This window comes from Pan troglodytes, chromosome 8 (genome assembly GCF_028858775.2).
Source record: "Pan troglodytes isolate AG18354 chromosome 8, NHGRI_mPanTro3-v2.0_pri, whole genome shotgun sequence".
NCBI lineage: Eukaryota > Metazoa > Chordata > Mammalia > Primates > Hominidae > Pan > Pan troglodytes.
In genome coordinates, this window is record NC_072406.2 from 34,149,577 (window position 1) to 34,164,654 (window position 15,078).

General features: G+C 44.8%; 2 protein-coding genes and 1 long non-coding RNA gene across 3 annotated transcripts in view; 2 read left to right on the top strand and 1 right to left on the bottom strand.

The window, feature by feature from the left end:
* Positions 1 to 7,335, top strand: part of LOC129136258 (uncharacterized) — a 66,275-nt gene extending 58,940 nt beyond the window's left edge. The window contains exon 4 of the long non-coding RNA XR_008537734.2: positions 6,956 to 7,335. This is a non-coding gene — a long non-coding RNA (uncharacterized LOC129136258). The remainder of the gene's footprint in view (positions 1 to 6,955) is intronic.
* The window catches only part of LOC134806983 (LIM zinc-binding domain-containing Nebulette), a 214,141-nt gene extending 200,003 nt beyond the window's left edge, over positions 1 to 14,138 (bottom strand). The window contains exons 1-2 of the mRNA XM_063781460.1: positions 13,719 to 14,138; positions 12,333 to 12,427 (exon numbers count right to left, since the gene is read on the bottom strand). Coding sequence (XP_063637530.1) covers positions 12,333 to 12,427; positions 13,719 to 13,787 — 164 coding nt within the window. The 5' untranslated portion in view covers positions 13,788 to 14,138. The remainder of the gene's footprint in view (positions 1 to 12,332; positions 12,428 to 13,718) is intronic.
* On the top strand, positions 13,786 to 14,874 carry LOC100608339 (uncharacterized). Its single transcript, XM_054660062.1, has 3 exons — positions 13,786 to 13,852; positions 13,997 to 14,324; positions 14,433 to 14,874. Exons 1-3 carry the CDS (start codon positions 13,786 to 13,788, stop codon positions 14,785 to 14,787), a joined length of 750 nt encoding a protein of 249 aa, XP_054516037.1. The 3' UTR covers positions 14,788 to 14,874.
* Positions 14,875 to 15,078: the final 204 nt, after the last annotated feature.

Consider the following 15,078-nt stretch of genomic DNA (forward strand, 5'->3'; position numbering starts at 1 on the left):
CCACTGTCACAATTTAATCATCAGCCTGTCCCCTTCCCACGTTGGCAAAACTCCTGGATCTTACATATCTCCTAATGTGTCTATGCACTGGTACAGACAGGTGAGGTCATAAACATTCCCCTGCTGGTCTCTTCTGAGAATTACTTGATCCTTCCTCCATTCAGGGACTTCTTTTATGTTACCACCTGTTTTCTCCTGCTAGGGAATTAATTTTTAAATCCTCGGTAACAATTGTTCCTGACCCACCAGTATAGACCCAGAGAAAGAAGCCAGACTTGGGAAGCTTGCTATCAGATCAGCGACTGCTGTCTCCCATTCAGAGTAAAGGTTCTTTTACAGTCAATCAACACATATTTATTCAGTCCCTGTTATATACTCATCACTGTACAAACAAAAAAAAAAACTAATATGCTTTTCTTTCAACGTCTGCCAAACTGCCATTCTGCAGGACACTTCCTGGGCAGCAGCCCCCATGTGCAAATCTTGAGTGCTTTTTACGGGCCACTCAGCCCTGCAGGTATATATGACACAAGAGGCGCACAAATAAGCCAGCTTCCTGACTCCCAGCCAATTAAACCTGACATTACATAACTGCCGTTTTAAAAAAAGACCACAGAGGCAAACCCTCTAAACAGAATTTTCTTTCTTTAGTAGCCTCTGAGGAAGAACTGTTCTAATATGGTGTTTCTATTCCTGATAGGAATAACCCTTAATTATTACGTGCCTTAAGCATCTAGAAATTTTTAAATAGAATTCCCCTTAACGTTAAGAGAATCAGAGAACTACGTCACTAGCAACAGAAAAGACTTCAAACAGAGAGAAAGAGAAACGGAGAGATAGTGGGGTTGGGGAGGGTGGGTTGGGGGAGAAGCACTGATCCTACAGAGTTATTTTTAAAGTTCTGGAAATGTGGGAGAAAAGGCAGAACATTGAAGAAAAATCACTTGAGAAAAGAAGATTCTTCCACAAGAGCCTGTTAAGACCTTTTATTCATCAGGAATTGACCATTAATCCCTGATTAAATTTAGTTTCAGGAAATGAAGCCATCAAATTTATTTCCAGGGGGGGAAAAAAAATGATATGCAAGTAAATGTGTATATGGTCTGATGTCTCAGACACATGGTTCACTCCTAAGACTTTGAAAAACAGAGTCACAACAAAGTGATTTTTATAAACTACCTTTGTAGACATTATTCTTGTCATCATTTGTTCCATTGCATGTCAGTGACCCGTAATCCAGCTATAAATTTCAATATTTCACCTAAACAGAGGAAGTGTTCGCTACTGTTCATGCGCATTATCAGTCCAAGCATGGCCAGCAACAGCTAGGATCGCCACACAGATCCTTATAGAAAGATATGTCTATTGCTTCTCTTTTATTTTTATTTTTATTTTTTGTTATTTTTTATTAGAGACAGGGTCTTGCTATGTTGCCCAGGCTGGTCTTGAACTCCTGACCTCAAGTGATTCTCCTGCTTCAGCCTCCCACAGTGCTGGGATTACAGTCTTGAGCCAACACACTCGTCCTCTATTCCTTCTCATTGAGTCAGCTTTCTTGGCTGGGGATGCCTAGAATAAGGCTAAGCTGTATCACTCAGACAGCCAAAAGAACTCACCATGCCCCCAACAAAGCTAGATGGGCAATCTGTTCCAACAGAGGGACAATTTCTGAGCACACAGCACGTGTGCTGTGTAGACAAAGGCAATTAGACAATTCCTGACCTCAAGAATGTAATTTGCCAATAGGACAGACTCGTATATCAATAAAAACAAAATCTAGAGAGTTATATTAAGAGTCCGCCCATAATTAGTGACCCCCCACCCCCTGCTCCTGTTCACAGGCAGCAAACTATTTCTAATCTTCCCCAACTTCTATTAACTGACTGGGGATGGTGGATTTTAGGCCCTCATTCATGTCCTGATGGAATAGGAAGGCTCAGGATGTAAAGAGGCAACCCATCAAAGGTAGCTTTGATGGCGACAGTGTGAAGCATGCCTGTTGTATAATAAAGAATTTGAATGGCCTTTGTCCCTGGTTCCTGGGAGGCATACTCTAAATACTTGAAATTTCCCAAGTAATTGGAATGTCTTTGTTATTCATGAGCTCCTTGGACCATATCTAAGGGGATGTGATCAAGGTGGCTCAGTGCACCAGAAAAACCAACTCTGGGATTAGAGGTTTGGGGCTTTGAGCCGGATGAGATCAGCTGACCTTTCCCAGGGAAGAGAGGGGGCTGGAGATTGAACAGTCACATCACCAATGAGTCAATCAATCATGCCTACATAATGAAACCCCAATAAAAACTCTGGATACCAAAGATTGGTTGATGATTGCATCAATGTGCCAGGAAGAAAACACACATTGATCCCACAGAGCAAGGACAGGGAAGCCCCATATCCAGGATCCTCTCAAACTTTGCCCTAAGTGTCTCTTCATATGGCCGGTCTTGATTTGTATCTGTTATGCTAAAACAATCATCTTAAGTAGAGCACTGTCCTGAGCCCTGTGAATTGTTCCAGCTAATTATCAAATCTGAGGGGGTTGTGGGAACTCTCAAATTTGCAGCCAGTTAGTCCAAACTGTAGGTGACCTAGGGACTCCTGGGCTTGAAGTGAGAGCAATTTTGTTGGGGTCTGTGCCCTTCACTTGCAGAGTTGATGCTAACTCCACACGGTTGGCATCAGAATTGCATTGCGGTATTGTAACACCCATTCTCAATTCCTTACACACTTGCTCTTTAAAAAGTAAAGTAGTCCCTTCAAGGAGCAAAGCTCTTACAGGCTGACTTGACCTCGCCTACCCCAACTCACCTCCCACTCCAGGCTGAGAATATCTATGGTCCAATTTCAGCAGGAAACCAACTCAAATGGGAAGACAAACACGACCATCGTACAAAGCAGGCTCTTTGATAGGTGATGTAATTGAGGCATAAAAAGTACAATGGATGCACAAAGAAAGAGTTCAGTAATTGATTGAGAGATTCAGAATATCTTCACAAAGGTAGGCATAGCCTTACAGATGTGCCTTAAGGATCAAAGTCACTCCAATGCCAGAAGGCATAAGAACGGCATGAGTAAAGGGTCAAACCACTGTGTCTAGTTAATAATGAGGAAAATTACAAATATATCTAAATTTTATTAATTCCTTACCATGTGCCTGAAACTCTGCTAAGTTCATTATTAGACTGGATATTCCAATGAATCCTTAATCCTAAGAGGTAGAGTCTATTATACCCATTTTACAGACAAGGATACTGAGGCTTCGGTTAAGAAATTTGGTGAAGGATTCAAAGCTAGCAGCCCAGTGTGGCTGGAGAGAAGGAGGGTAAATGGAAGTGGATAGAGGAAGGTAGATTGTGAAAGGCTCTGAACGTCTGCTAGAAACCCAATTTTTTTTCCTATAAGCAATAGGGAGCCATCACAGGTGTTTGAGCAAGAGAGTAGTATACTCAGAACCAAGTTTTCAGAAAATAACTGTGGTGGCAGGAAATGCATGAAGCTCAGGAGACTGGGCAGATAGTGGGGAGAGTAGGCAGGAGAAGACAGTGCAGGTTATCCAAACAGGCCATCAAAAATACATGTACTTACAGGGCACGTCTTTCTGCACTGAGGTATGTGTTTGCTGCAGTGTTCTTGCCACTCCCATGCATTGCCTGAATTTGCTAGAATTCACACTCTGGATCAATTAATGGATACAGAGTCATATTTAAAAACCAAATTCAACATTGGCAGGCAACCATCTAACTCCCGCTCCACATCCCAGATCTATAGACCCTTGGCTGAGCTCAGTCATCCTATTTCTCCAAGTTCTCTGTGTTTGGTTGCACCTGCCTTTGATGGATAATGAGCCTCAGGGTGCTAATCAAAGATTTTTATCCAAATGGCTTTTTAGACTGCTGAGCTGATGCAGAAGTACAACAGACCACCAGTCTGGTTATTGATCAGATGCTATTCAAGAATGCACACATCGAACTAGTTCTCTTCTGGCTCCTCCTAGAATTCAATAAGAATGAGTCAACAGAGAGTGTGAAAAAGTAAACAGAAGTCAAACGCAAAGCAACTCTCTCCAAGACTCTGCTAAGAAAAATGCACAGTTAACTATAAATAAAATTAATACGGGATTTCCAGTGATGGAAGAAACAATCATTGCCACTTAAACCTGGTCCTTCTCACAACTTCCTGTTTTCATGGTTAGGTCTGTGCCCTATCTAGTTTCGACTAGAGAGGCCTGAAGAACTGTTAGACCCATTAGCAGGACTTTGCTGAATTCAAATAGCCAACCTGAGCATGGAAGAAATCAATAATAATCATTTTACTTAGTTCCTAAAACATTCTGGGTACTCAGCTCATAAATATTATTCTAGATTCCACGGTAAAGCCAAGGTCTCCTAAGGCTAAAAGCCAAGGTCTTCCTAGTAACACTAACTATAAGAACTGAAACAGAACAGAAAAGTAATTGATTTCTCCTTCCTCTAGAGACTTAAAGGAGTTCTAAGCCCTCGAGGACAAGGGTGTCATGCATGGCTATGTCTGTATCTCTCTTACTCCCTGATGTCCTAGGAACCACTCTGTAAAGCACTCGTCTGAAAACATTTAAAGAGGACCCACTGAAATGTCCTCTCGCACAGGCCCTTGACACATCATCAATATACCTTTAAGCACACATATCTATATCTTGCATTAACCTTGCATTTCACCATGATTGAGGAGAGATCTGCTGGGCTTCATCTCAAAATCTTTTCTAATCTGACATCATTCCATAATAAATACATCATCATAAACAGGCAGAACTTACACATCAAAGGCACCTTTCAGAAACATTTCAAATGGGACAGAGAACCCAGAGTGTGGTTTGTAAATATGATTCCCTACAATGACTTAAAAGATACCAAAATGCATTAGATGTTGCCAACGGTCCAATACAGTGACTGAGAACCAGATCATTTTGTATATACACTGGAACCTTTTTATTGGCTCAAAGTATCTCCTTCCTTTGTTTTCAATCATCCAATTATAACCAAAAAAGAAAAAAGAAAACTGTCATCCTCTCACGTCAGATACTGTGTCAAGGGGCAAAGGTTTAATTTTTTCCATGAGGTATGTAACTTAAAAGTCAGGCAGGGCACATTGCAGTGGATGCTAACTAGAACTCTAACATGCCACAATATCCTTCCATAGAAACGGTCGCTTTTAACAATGTGACCTTTTCTCTTGTCTTTAAGGGAGTAATAGGAGACAACAATTTTCCATTCACTATTATAAGTAAAAAAGTGGACTGACATTTGGGTCCTTAAGTGTTATTTGATGGGCTCAAGCTTACAAACATTTCCCCATTTAATCTCTATAAAGTCCCTGGTAGGTGGGAATTATTTTCCCATTGTACAGATTACAATTTAACCCAGAAGGAAATAAACGAGCATTCATAAGAAATGTTTTTAGAAAGATGTCACATTTTGAAACCAGACCTCTAAGTAGTGAAAGTAAATTCCCACTACGTTCATTACAGATCAGAAAACCTGAGACTATCCCAACAGCAGGATACTTTATTATCCCTTGGAATTCAGGCTTAATGAACCCTAGTCACCAGTCCGCACGGATCAGGCTCCTCAAAGCCTCATCCTAATCCAGTTCTTCTGGATCATGCAAACTCTGTCTGCCTTCCCAAAAGAAACTAGCCTGGGCCTTATCCTAAACTGGGGGCTGAGAGCAGAGGCTACACACAGTCTTCGCAGTCCCTGAGGTGACTAATATTATCAAGTACCTTCTAAATGCCAGGCTCGTCTACGGCCATACCACCCTGGACGTGCCCAATCTCGTCTACGTGCCAGGCTTGGGGGGATATGCAGGTAACTTTCAATGCTCTCTGATGTATGGAGCATTAACAATATGGAACTAAACTAGTGTTTCTCATATCTTTCAATCACCACTTCCAATAAAAAATATTTTCTATTGGGAGGCCGATGTGGGAGGATCACGAGGTCAGGAGATCGAGACCATCCTGGCTAACATGGTGAAACCCCGTCTCTACTAAAAATACAAAAAATTAGCTGGGCGTGGTGGCGGGCGCCTGAAGTCCCAGCTACTCGGGAGGCTGAGGCAGGAGAATGGCGTCAATCCGGGAGGCGGAGCTTGCAGTGAGCCGAGATCAAGCCACTGCACTCCAGCCTGGGCGACAGAGCGAGACTCTGTCTCAAAAAAAAAAAAAAAAAAAAGAAAAGAAAAAAAAATTTTCTACATCGTGATCCAGTACACATATATACCCGTATCACTGAAAAAAAAAGTTTGCCAAAAAGAATTCTCTTTTTAGTACTTAAATGAATTCTGATGTTTTCTCTTCTCTCATTCTCTTTTCTTCCTTCTTTCAATTCTGGTTACAACTCTCTAATGGGTAGCAGCCCATAGTGCGAAAAACTTTGGTATAAACCTTTTAATAGGTGTGAGTGAGTTCTTAACATTTATTGATGTACTTCCTCTTCTCTCTTCCCCACTCTTTCTTCACCCCTCAAAAAAGTACCAATGAGGAAAGATGGACACTACTGTTTCCTGGAGGTCTGCCATGTGCCAGAAACTAGGCTACGGCCTATCCTAGTGTTGTTTTGTTACTTCTCATACAGCCCTGTGGGTTTTAATATTACTGTGCCCATTTGACAGATGGAGAAACTGATGCTTGGCAATCGAGAGACTTGCTCAGTAGGCCAGGATGGAGCTAGGATTCAACTCCAGCTCCATCTAGCTCCAAAACTCCAATTAGAACATGTTGTACTTTGTGACACATTGTTTTGTAATCAAAGCTAACTTCATAGCAGGAATTTCATCAATCTCCTTGAGATAACTCAAGTCCTTGGAGTGTTCTAGAACCAAATTCAGGAGGCCCAACTACAGATAAGGAAAATAGATGGTGGGAATACTCTCAGGTTTCAATTTAATTCCTTCTGTGTCCTCTGATTACCCTTAGGAACGGCACTAATGAGGAGTGACCAGCAGCGAAATGGTACGTGAGAGGCAGCGGAGCACTGGCCTCGATAATCACACTCAACAGGGGCCGGCAGAACTGTGCTGACCGTTCTGGGTGACTCGTCACGAGATGCACCCAGCCCAGCCTCTTGCAGGCGGTAGAAAGTCAATAAATATTCACGAGAGGGAATGTGAACACAGGCAGAGCGAAAGTAAACACAACACTCAGCTCCTGCTGTTTTATTTTTTAAAGTCTTCAGAAACCATGTTAAGTGAAACTCTTTGATGAGAGGGAATCTTACTTGGATCACTAAAGATACTTCACTGGATACTTGTGTTCTTTTAGCCCCATAATTAAAGATACATTTGACTAAGATACAAGGTATAGTAAATGTAGGCAGGTCAGAACAAATGTTCAGCCCAAAAATATGTCTGTGAATAATGTTCAGCCGAAATAATGTTCTGAGGAAATTATTGGCAAGGTCATGTTAAACTATTGCGTCGTTCCTTGGTGGCACCCCAGACCTAATATAACTTGACATTTGGTGAGAACACATTAGCTGGTCAGTCTTGGCAATGCTACTTCTAAGTGGTAATACCTCTCAAGAAATTTTAAGAACCGATGTATATTTTAAAAAGACATAGTAAATGCAATTTTGACTTATACACACATCAAATTAAATAATTTATTTGACAAATGGTCTTAGGGTTTACACTCATTGTGTGGCTTGCTGGGTAGCAAAATATTTATAGTTTAGCTTGGCATATAAATTCACATAGAAATATTAGCTATGTTTTTTGTCTAATCATCAAGTGTTATTTTCTCGGCACCTCTTAGTGATAACAATTTTGCCTAGTCCTCATTTCTTTGCAAGTTCCATGGTGAAAAAAATCCCAAATGTGCTAAAGAATCCGTTGCCTGCTTATGAAACATAAAAGCTTATGAAAACATGGCACGCACTCAAGTACACCAGTTTGTTTTTAAATATTTTAATAGTGTGCACTGCTGCGTTAGGAGCAAAATGGGTATTACGCCCAATCTTACATCTAGTGTGTACTATACTTTGATCGTTCTATCAAAAGATCAAAATTTAAATATCATGTAAATTATATTTTATACATGTTCTCCTTTGCATGAAATCAAACAGAATACTTGTTTCTTCTCTAAACACATGAGAATATAAACAAGCAATATATTTAAACTGAAGAAGCACTCACTACTTCACTCCATTAAAGAATGCCCTCAGGTAGCGATTAAAATGAGAAATCTTTATGTTTTCTTACAATAATTCCAAATGTCTATGCTCATGGTTTCCAATTCTTAAGCATATTCTTAATATTTATTTTAAAGGTTCTTCATTTAATTATGGATGTTTTTTCATAAGAAATACTACTTAAGCCCTTTTCTTGAAAACTGTGAGAGATTCTGTAAATCAGTAGAAATAATAGCAGAACTTGAATAACTGATATTGAATCTCTAATAGCTAAGAAAAGTTGTCATTTTCATAACAGCTAAATGTAAAGTATGAGCGCTGATTGGATCCTGGCTTTTAAAAAAAACTGTAAAAAACATTCTTAGGACAATGGGGGAAATGTAAAATTAGACAGGATATAAGATGTTATAATAATGCATTTGTTAATTTTCTTAAATGTAATAAAAGCTCTATGATTCTTGAAGAAAATGTCCTTAGTGCATGCATGACGTAGTTTCTAGGGATGAAATGTCACGATGTATGAAACCAACTTGATGTATGAAATGGAAAAATGGCTCAACAGTGGCCGGGCGCGGTGGCTCATGCCTGTAATCTCAGCACTTTGGGAGGCTGAGGCAGGTGGATCACAAGGTCAGGAGATCGAGACCATCCTAGCTAACATGGTGAAACCCTATCTCTACTAAAAAATACAAAAAATTAGCCGGGCTTGGTGGCGGGCGCCCCTAGTCCCAGCTACTCGGGAGGCTGAGGCAGCAGAATGGCATGAACCCAGGAGGCGGAGCTTGCAGTGAACTGAAATTGAGCCACTGCACTCCAGCCTGCGCTACAGAGTGAGACTCCGTCTACAAAAAAAAAAAAAAAATATATATATATATATATATATATTTGGACATATAATTAGATAGATCAAAATATGAAGCAGCAAACATGGCAAAATGTTAATAATAGCTGAATGTCAGTGGAGGGGATAGAGATGTTCCTTGTATTATTCTTTTACTTATTTTTCATATATGAAAATTTTCACAATAAAAAGTGACAGGGGAAGACGAAGAGTTGTTTTCATTTAAGCATGTATATACATTGACTCCTGAACCAAACCAGGTACAGATAAAATATTGCATTACATGGAAAGCAAATGTTTCATTTTCTGGTAGCAGTATACATAAGAGAATCAATTTTCTACCAATGACCCAGAGAAATTATGGCGGCCCTCTGGCCACAACCACAGGGAGCAGCTGATTGACATGTACCACGTGAATTAGAGCCAATGAGTCAGTATCCCCAGAGGGCAATCCATACTGCCCAGCCAGTTTACATGGCAACACGTATCCTTAGCAGACTACAGACTGACAGCAGGGACCTTTGAGCCCAGAACCCTCTTAGCAGACAGAATCCAAAACTTTGCCAGGCTCCATTTTCTACAGTTAGCATATGACATGAACCTAAAGCTAAATTTTAAATATCAGCTGTCTACTCATTCATTCACTAAGGATGAATTCCTATTTCCCCCTATTTATCTGCTCAATCAAGTAGACTTCCAGGTTCAAAATGAGGCAAAAATCCTAGGGTGCTACCCTCAGAATTCAACTTAAAACTAAAAATAATGTACTGGAATCATATGAGAAATTTTAGAGAGAAAAATCTATAAACATTCTATACAGGTACGTTGAGAGTATTAAAAATAAGGTTAAGACCTATGAAACAAAACAACGGGATGTTTCTTTTTCATAAGTAGAATCATTTCCTTTTGGGGCCCACATCTCAACGTTTCTGGGCACTCATCACTATCAAGTCAAAGTGCAAAATAGCTGTTCCCAACTCATCCAGAATCTCATAAACTTTTTAAATCAGATTGAACTCGAACTAAGCAATAAGCACTAAATAATTTTCAAGTATCCCGATGCAGTCAACGACTCTACTTCAGTAGAACCTTTTTCTGTCCTTTTATTTTTGATCATTTCTTTTTCTCCCTTATCCAATTCTCTCTCATTGTTGTAATTGCTATTCTCTCCCCATTTTCTTTCTGTCTCTTTCCTCCTTCCCTCCCAATCCCTTCAGGCCTACCAGGGCCACCCAAAGGCATTGTTATCACTGGGGTTAAATTCCTGGCCCTGCCCTGTAAAGAATCCTGAATCCTGATGTGGTCCATAAAGCCTGATGGAAACAGGCTGCCCACTGAAACAGTTACAGGAAGAATGGTTCACTTTCCTTTAACCAAAGAACAATTATCCCGTTTATGGGTGCTTGGGGCCCTTTCCCTTCTCCTTACGCCTGCCTTTGATCTTTAACCAGTCGTTTATGGCTCTCTGGAAGGGAAGCAGGAAATCATGACACTGAAACCTCATTTTTGCTTCATGCTATTCCAATAGGAAGCATGGTATAGAAGGATCGAAGACATCAGAAAGTTTGGGGAATATCTGTGGACTTCCCCTCTCCAAGAAAGTCCTGAATTCTGTTCAATGCCCCCATTTTCTGATTTCTTGAAAAGTTTCTGGTCTACCTGTAAGCACTAAGGAGTAAGGAAAAACACATATTAAACAGTCTTCACCAGATAAAAATTTTTTTAAGTTATTTGCCAGAGAGGTATGAGTGATTCCATTTGCTTACCAAAAATATACTGTCTATGATAACATACTGTCAGTAAGTAATGAAGCATGAATTAACCAAGGGCCCTCCATCTCTAGGAGACCTGAATGATGAACCTACTTCAAAAACTGTAGGGAGGATGAATCTCTGGCAACATTCCAGCCAAAAGGCCAGGGGTCCAAAGGCCCCTTTGCTGCCTCCAGACCATGCCAACCACACAGGGGAACTGGTGAGAAAACTCAAACATCAGGCCAGGTGCGGTGACTCACGCCGGTAATTCCAGCACCTTGGGAGGCCGAGCGGGGCAGATCACCTGAGGTCCAGAGTTCAAGGCCAGCCTGACCAACATGGAGAAACCCCGTCTCTACTAAAAATACAAAATTAACTGAGCACGGTGGCGCATGCTTGTAATCCCAACTACTCAGGAGGCTGAGGCAGAAGAATCGCTTGAACCTGGGAGGAGGTGGTTGCAGTGAGCCAAGATCATGCCATTGCACTACAGCCTGGGCAACAGGAGCAAACTTCTGTCTCAAAAAAAAAAAAGAAAAAAAAAAAAAAGAAAGAAAGGAAAAGAAAGAGAAAACTTAACCATCAGGGCCAAGAGCTTACAGTTGAAAGCAGTCTGGGGTAGGGGGATGTTCACAGGAGTGGAGAAACATATGCCCCTGGGCAGCAAGGTAGACATTTGGAAACACTAGCCAAATCAAACCACCAGCAGCCTCCAGGAGTGATCTGAGCCCCCTCCTGAGCCTGATACTCTCAAGGCCTCAATTTCATTACCCGCTACATGGGCGTAATAATAGTGTCCCCTAACTCGTAGGGTCGTTGTAAAGATTAAATGATCAGTATGCATAAAGTGCTTAGAACAGAGTTTGACACACGGTGAGCGCGATATAAATGCTAGCTAATTGCTATTCTAGGCTAGCAGCATGCCTACACAAAAGCCTTCCAAAGAAGGCTTACCTTTTTTAATCCCCACCTACTACAGCACTAACCAGTCGGAAGTACCCAGTCTACTTCAGTAGGTCTACTACAACCGACCTACTACTAACCAGCCAGGAATACCCATGTCTTTGGTTCCATTCTCCAAACCATTCTTTGATTTCCTGTTTAAGCCCAGAATCTCTGCAGTGGTCTCAGCTAAGACCAAATGAGCAAGACTCCTTTCCATAGCAACTAGGTTCAGGTATGAAATTGCAGTATGGCAACATCCTATGATTAAAATGGAAATTGACACAGGATTAAAATGGAAATCTACCTGACATGCACTTCAGAGCCCACACGTTCTCAGTGGGGAAGTTCAGCAGCTTCTAATAAGTGTCCCTAAGGCTGTAACACTGCGAACCTCAAAAACTAACCTGATTGAAGATGCATAGACGTTACCCAACACATTAGAAAGGTATAAAAAGCAGTGATCATCAACGAAGTACATGGCCCCAGAGTCTGTGATATAAACAGGTAACTGGCCCCTGCCACACCTGGGTGACACAGTGAGTCAGTTCTTCAAAACAGGCAGGTCCACTGGCTCTCAAGCTCTGAGGCTGTGCCACACCTGGACAGCATGTTGACAATACTTACGCATTACAATAGGGCTTCTTTTCATAGCCTTTGTAGTTGTTCATGTTGAGTGCCATCTTGCAGACCTCACAATGGAAACATCCTTTATGCCAATACTGGAAAAAAAAAAAACATTTAAAAATTCAGTACAATGCCAGTTCTCGCCAGGATGGGCACAGAAGGAAGGCTTTTTAGTGCATCACAGTCCCTGTAGCTGAAAATATTACAACAGAAAGAGTGTAGGGAACTGGGGATGTGTTTACCTACTTTCAGCTAAGTAAATAAAGCAGGCAGCTCTGCAAATGGAGTCTTGAAGGAAGACCCACCACAATACACAGACGCACCATGGACGAACTGTCAAGGTTCTGTCGAAACAGCACTTCTTTGAGCAGCCAGAAACGATTTCTGAGCTCGGTTAATGAAGAAACGGGGCCCAGAGAGTGGCTTCGAAACCAAAAGGAATCCAGTTCAAAGTGTCTAAATGCAGGGTTTGTAGGATCTCAATAAATATGTGTTCACCCGAAGTCAGGCAAGCTGAGGGGGCTGCACGAGAGCTATGTAAGTACCCCTACACCTGACCAGCTTCCACTAAAATGCTGGACCTCGGACTCTGCCCGGGATGACTGTCAGGATGGCAGCTTGTTCTAAGGAAGCATTTGTATCTTCAGACGCAAATTTCCCCAGAACGCCCCTGGCTGGTTTCAACTGTCAGTCACTCCGGATCGCTCCTGGGTGTCTCTCTCCCGGGCTGTTCATCTCCGTCCCTGCCCGGGAAGGGCAGGGGGCAGGGCTGGAGGGGCCCGGCTACAAAACTACTTCCCCTGGAATTCCCCACCCGGTGGATTAGACACCCGTGGGTCCGGCTTGCCGCGCTGAGCCGGAGCTCTCCAGCAGGGATTATTCTTAGCAATGCGGCAGCGGCTGCCCCATGACATATTAATTACTATTTGCCTCTCCCCCTCGCCGCGGTCACAGGAGGCGCTGCGGGTGGGCGGTGAGGTGGGATCGCGGGCGGATCTGTGGGGCGGGGGGCGGGGGTATTGTGGAACACGAGTGGAGGTGGAGGTGGAGGGGGCGCGGCTCGCCGAAGTGCCCCCCTGGGTGCCCAGCCTGGTCCCTCCGGGGTCCGGGGCCGCGCACCGCCGTGCGCCCTCCGCAGAGGCTCTGCCGATGTCGCACAGCCCCGCACCGCGACAAAAGCCCTTCCCGGTTCCAACATCACAATCGCCAAGCGTGGTCTCTGACACTCCCGCTGGCGTCTTCGTTCGCGCGCCCTCCCCCCGTGCCAAGGCACACGCACACGCACCGACCCACTCATTGCTTTCCATCCCAGGTGCCAAAACTTCTCGAAGCAGGTGCAGCCCCTCGCCCGGCAGGTCCAGGCTGGCCCGGCGCCCCCTCGCTCACCTTATCCAGGCAGTTGACTTTCTCGGTGGGATACACGACTTTTCCGCAACGGGCGCACTGGGGGTTCATGATCGCGGTTACCGGGGGCGGCGGCGGCGGCTGCTGGCTCCCAGGAGCCGCTGTGACATCCCCCGGCGAGCCCCGCACCGCCTCCTGGCAGGCGGGAGGGCTGCGGGCGGAGGGCGCCGGGTAGGGAGTCGGCGCCGGGCCCCGGGTGAGTGCACGGGGAGGGCGACGGGGCCTGGCGCCTGGGGCCGGCCGCGCTCTCGGGCTCGCAGGCGCTGGGGCTCGGCTCCGGCTCCGGCTCCGCGCCGCTGGCTCTGCGTCGCTCGCACTCCAGGTACGGGTGACTCACACAGTCACTCGCGCCCGCCCCTCGCGCTCACTCGCTCCCCCGCCTCGCTGCCGCCGCCGCGCAGGCCAAACCCACCGGCGCGCCCGGACCGAAGTGGCAGGGAACGTGCACGTCGGGCACCCTGGGAGGGAGGGCGCAGCGGGGGAGGGGGCGGGCAGAGACCCGGAAAGCTCCGCAGACCGCCGTGGGTGCGACTTTGAGGCCTGGGGAGTGAGCCTTGCGCCACCGCCGCTGCAGGCCGGGGAGCCCAGGTGGGCGGCGGCTGGGGATGGAGGGATCCAGGCGGGGGAGGTGACAAACACCGGTGGGGAGAGTGCTCAAACCCGCGTACCCCTTTCCCTCCCTCTTCTCTTCCCCAGCCGGGGGCACCCTCATACCAGGCTGACTGACGTCCCTGGCACCCAAATGTCGCGGGGAGTGCGGGGCCAGGGTGCGCCCTCCCTCCTCCTCCAGCCAGTGAAACCCGGGACAGCGGCACCCAGCCCCAGGGCGGAGGCCGTCTCTGCTGCGCGCAGCGACGCACCCAGGCCCAAGGGCCGGGAGATCCGCGGGGAACCCGGAGACCTGCGTCCCAGAGGGGCCGAGGGTTGCACCGCGCCCGCTCCCACGGGCCTCTTCCGAGAGGACGCTTCTCCCGCGTGTCCGCGGGAAGTCCTCGGATCCTGGATGAGAAAGAGCCTTCTCTCACCGGCTCCCAGACCCCGCGCTTTTTAATACCTGTCCTTGCTGAGCGACTGGTCATTTTAGGCCCGAGTCAAGCCTCTCTTGATTAATAAATGACCATGGCTCGTTTTGTTTTAAGTGTGCGTGGATGTATACGTTGTATTGTTTTGCAATTCAACACCGCAAAGATCTGGGAAAAGTTCTTCACCTGCATTAAGGAAAGCAATTACAAACTCGTAGTGCAAACCAGAAGAGCCAGAAAATCAAGTAGAAGGCTCAGGGTAGGATGAAACCAAAGGGAACAGGAATCGTTTCTTCCTTTTAATAAGATGTCAGGTTACT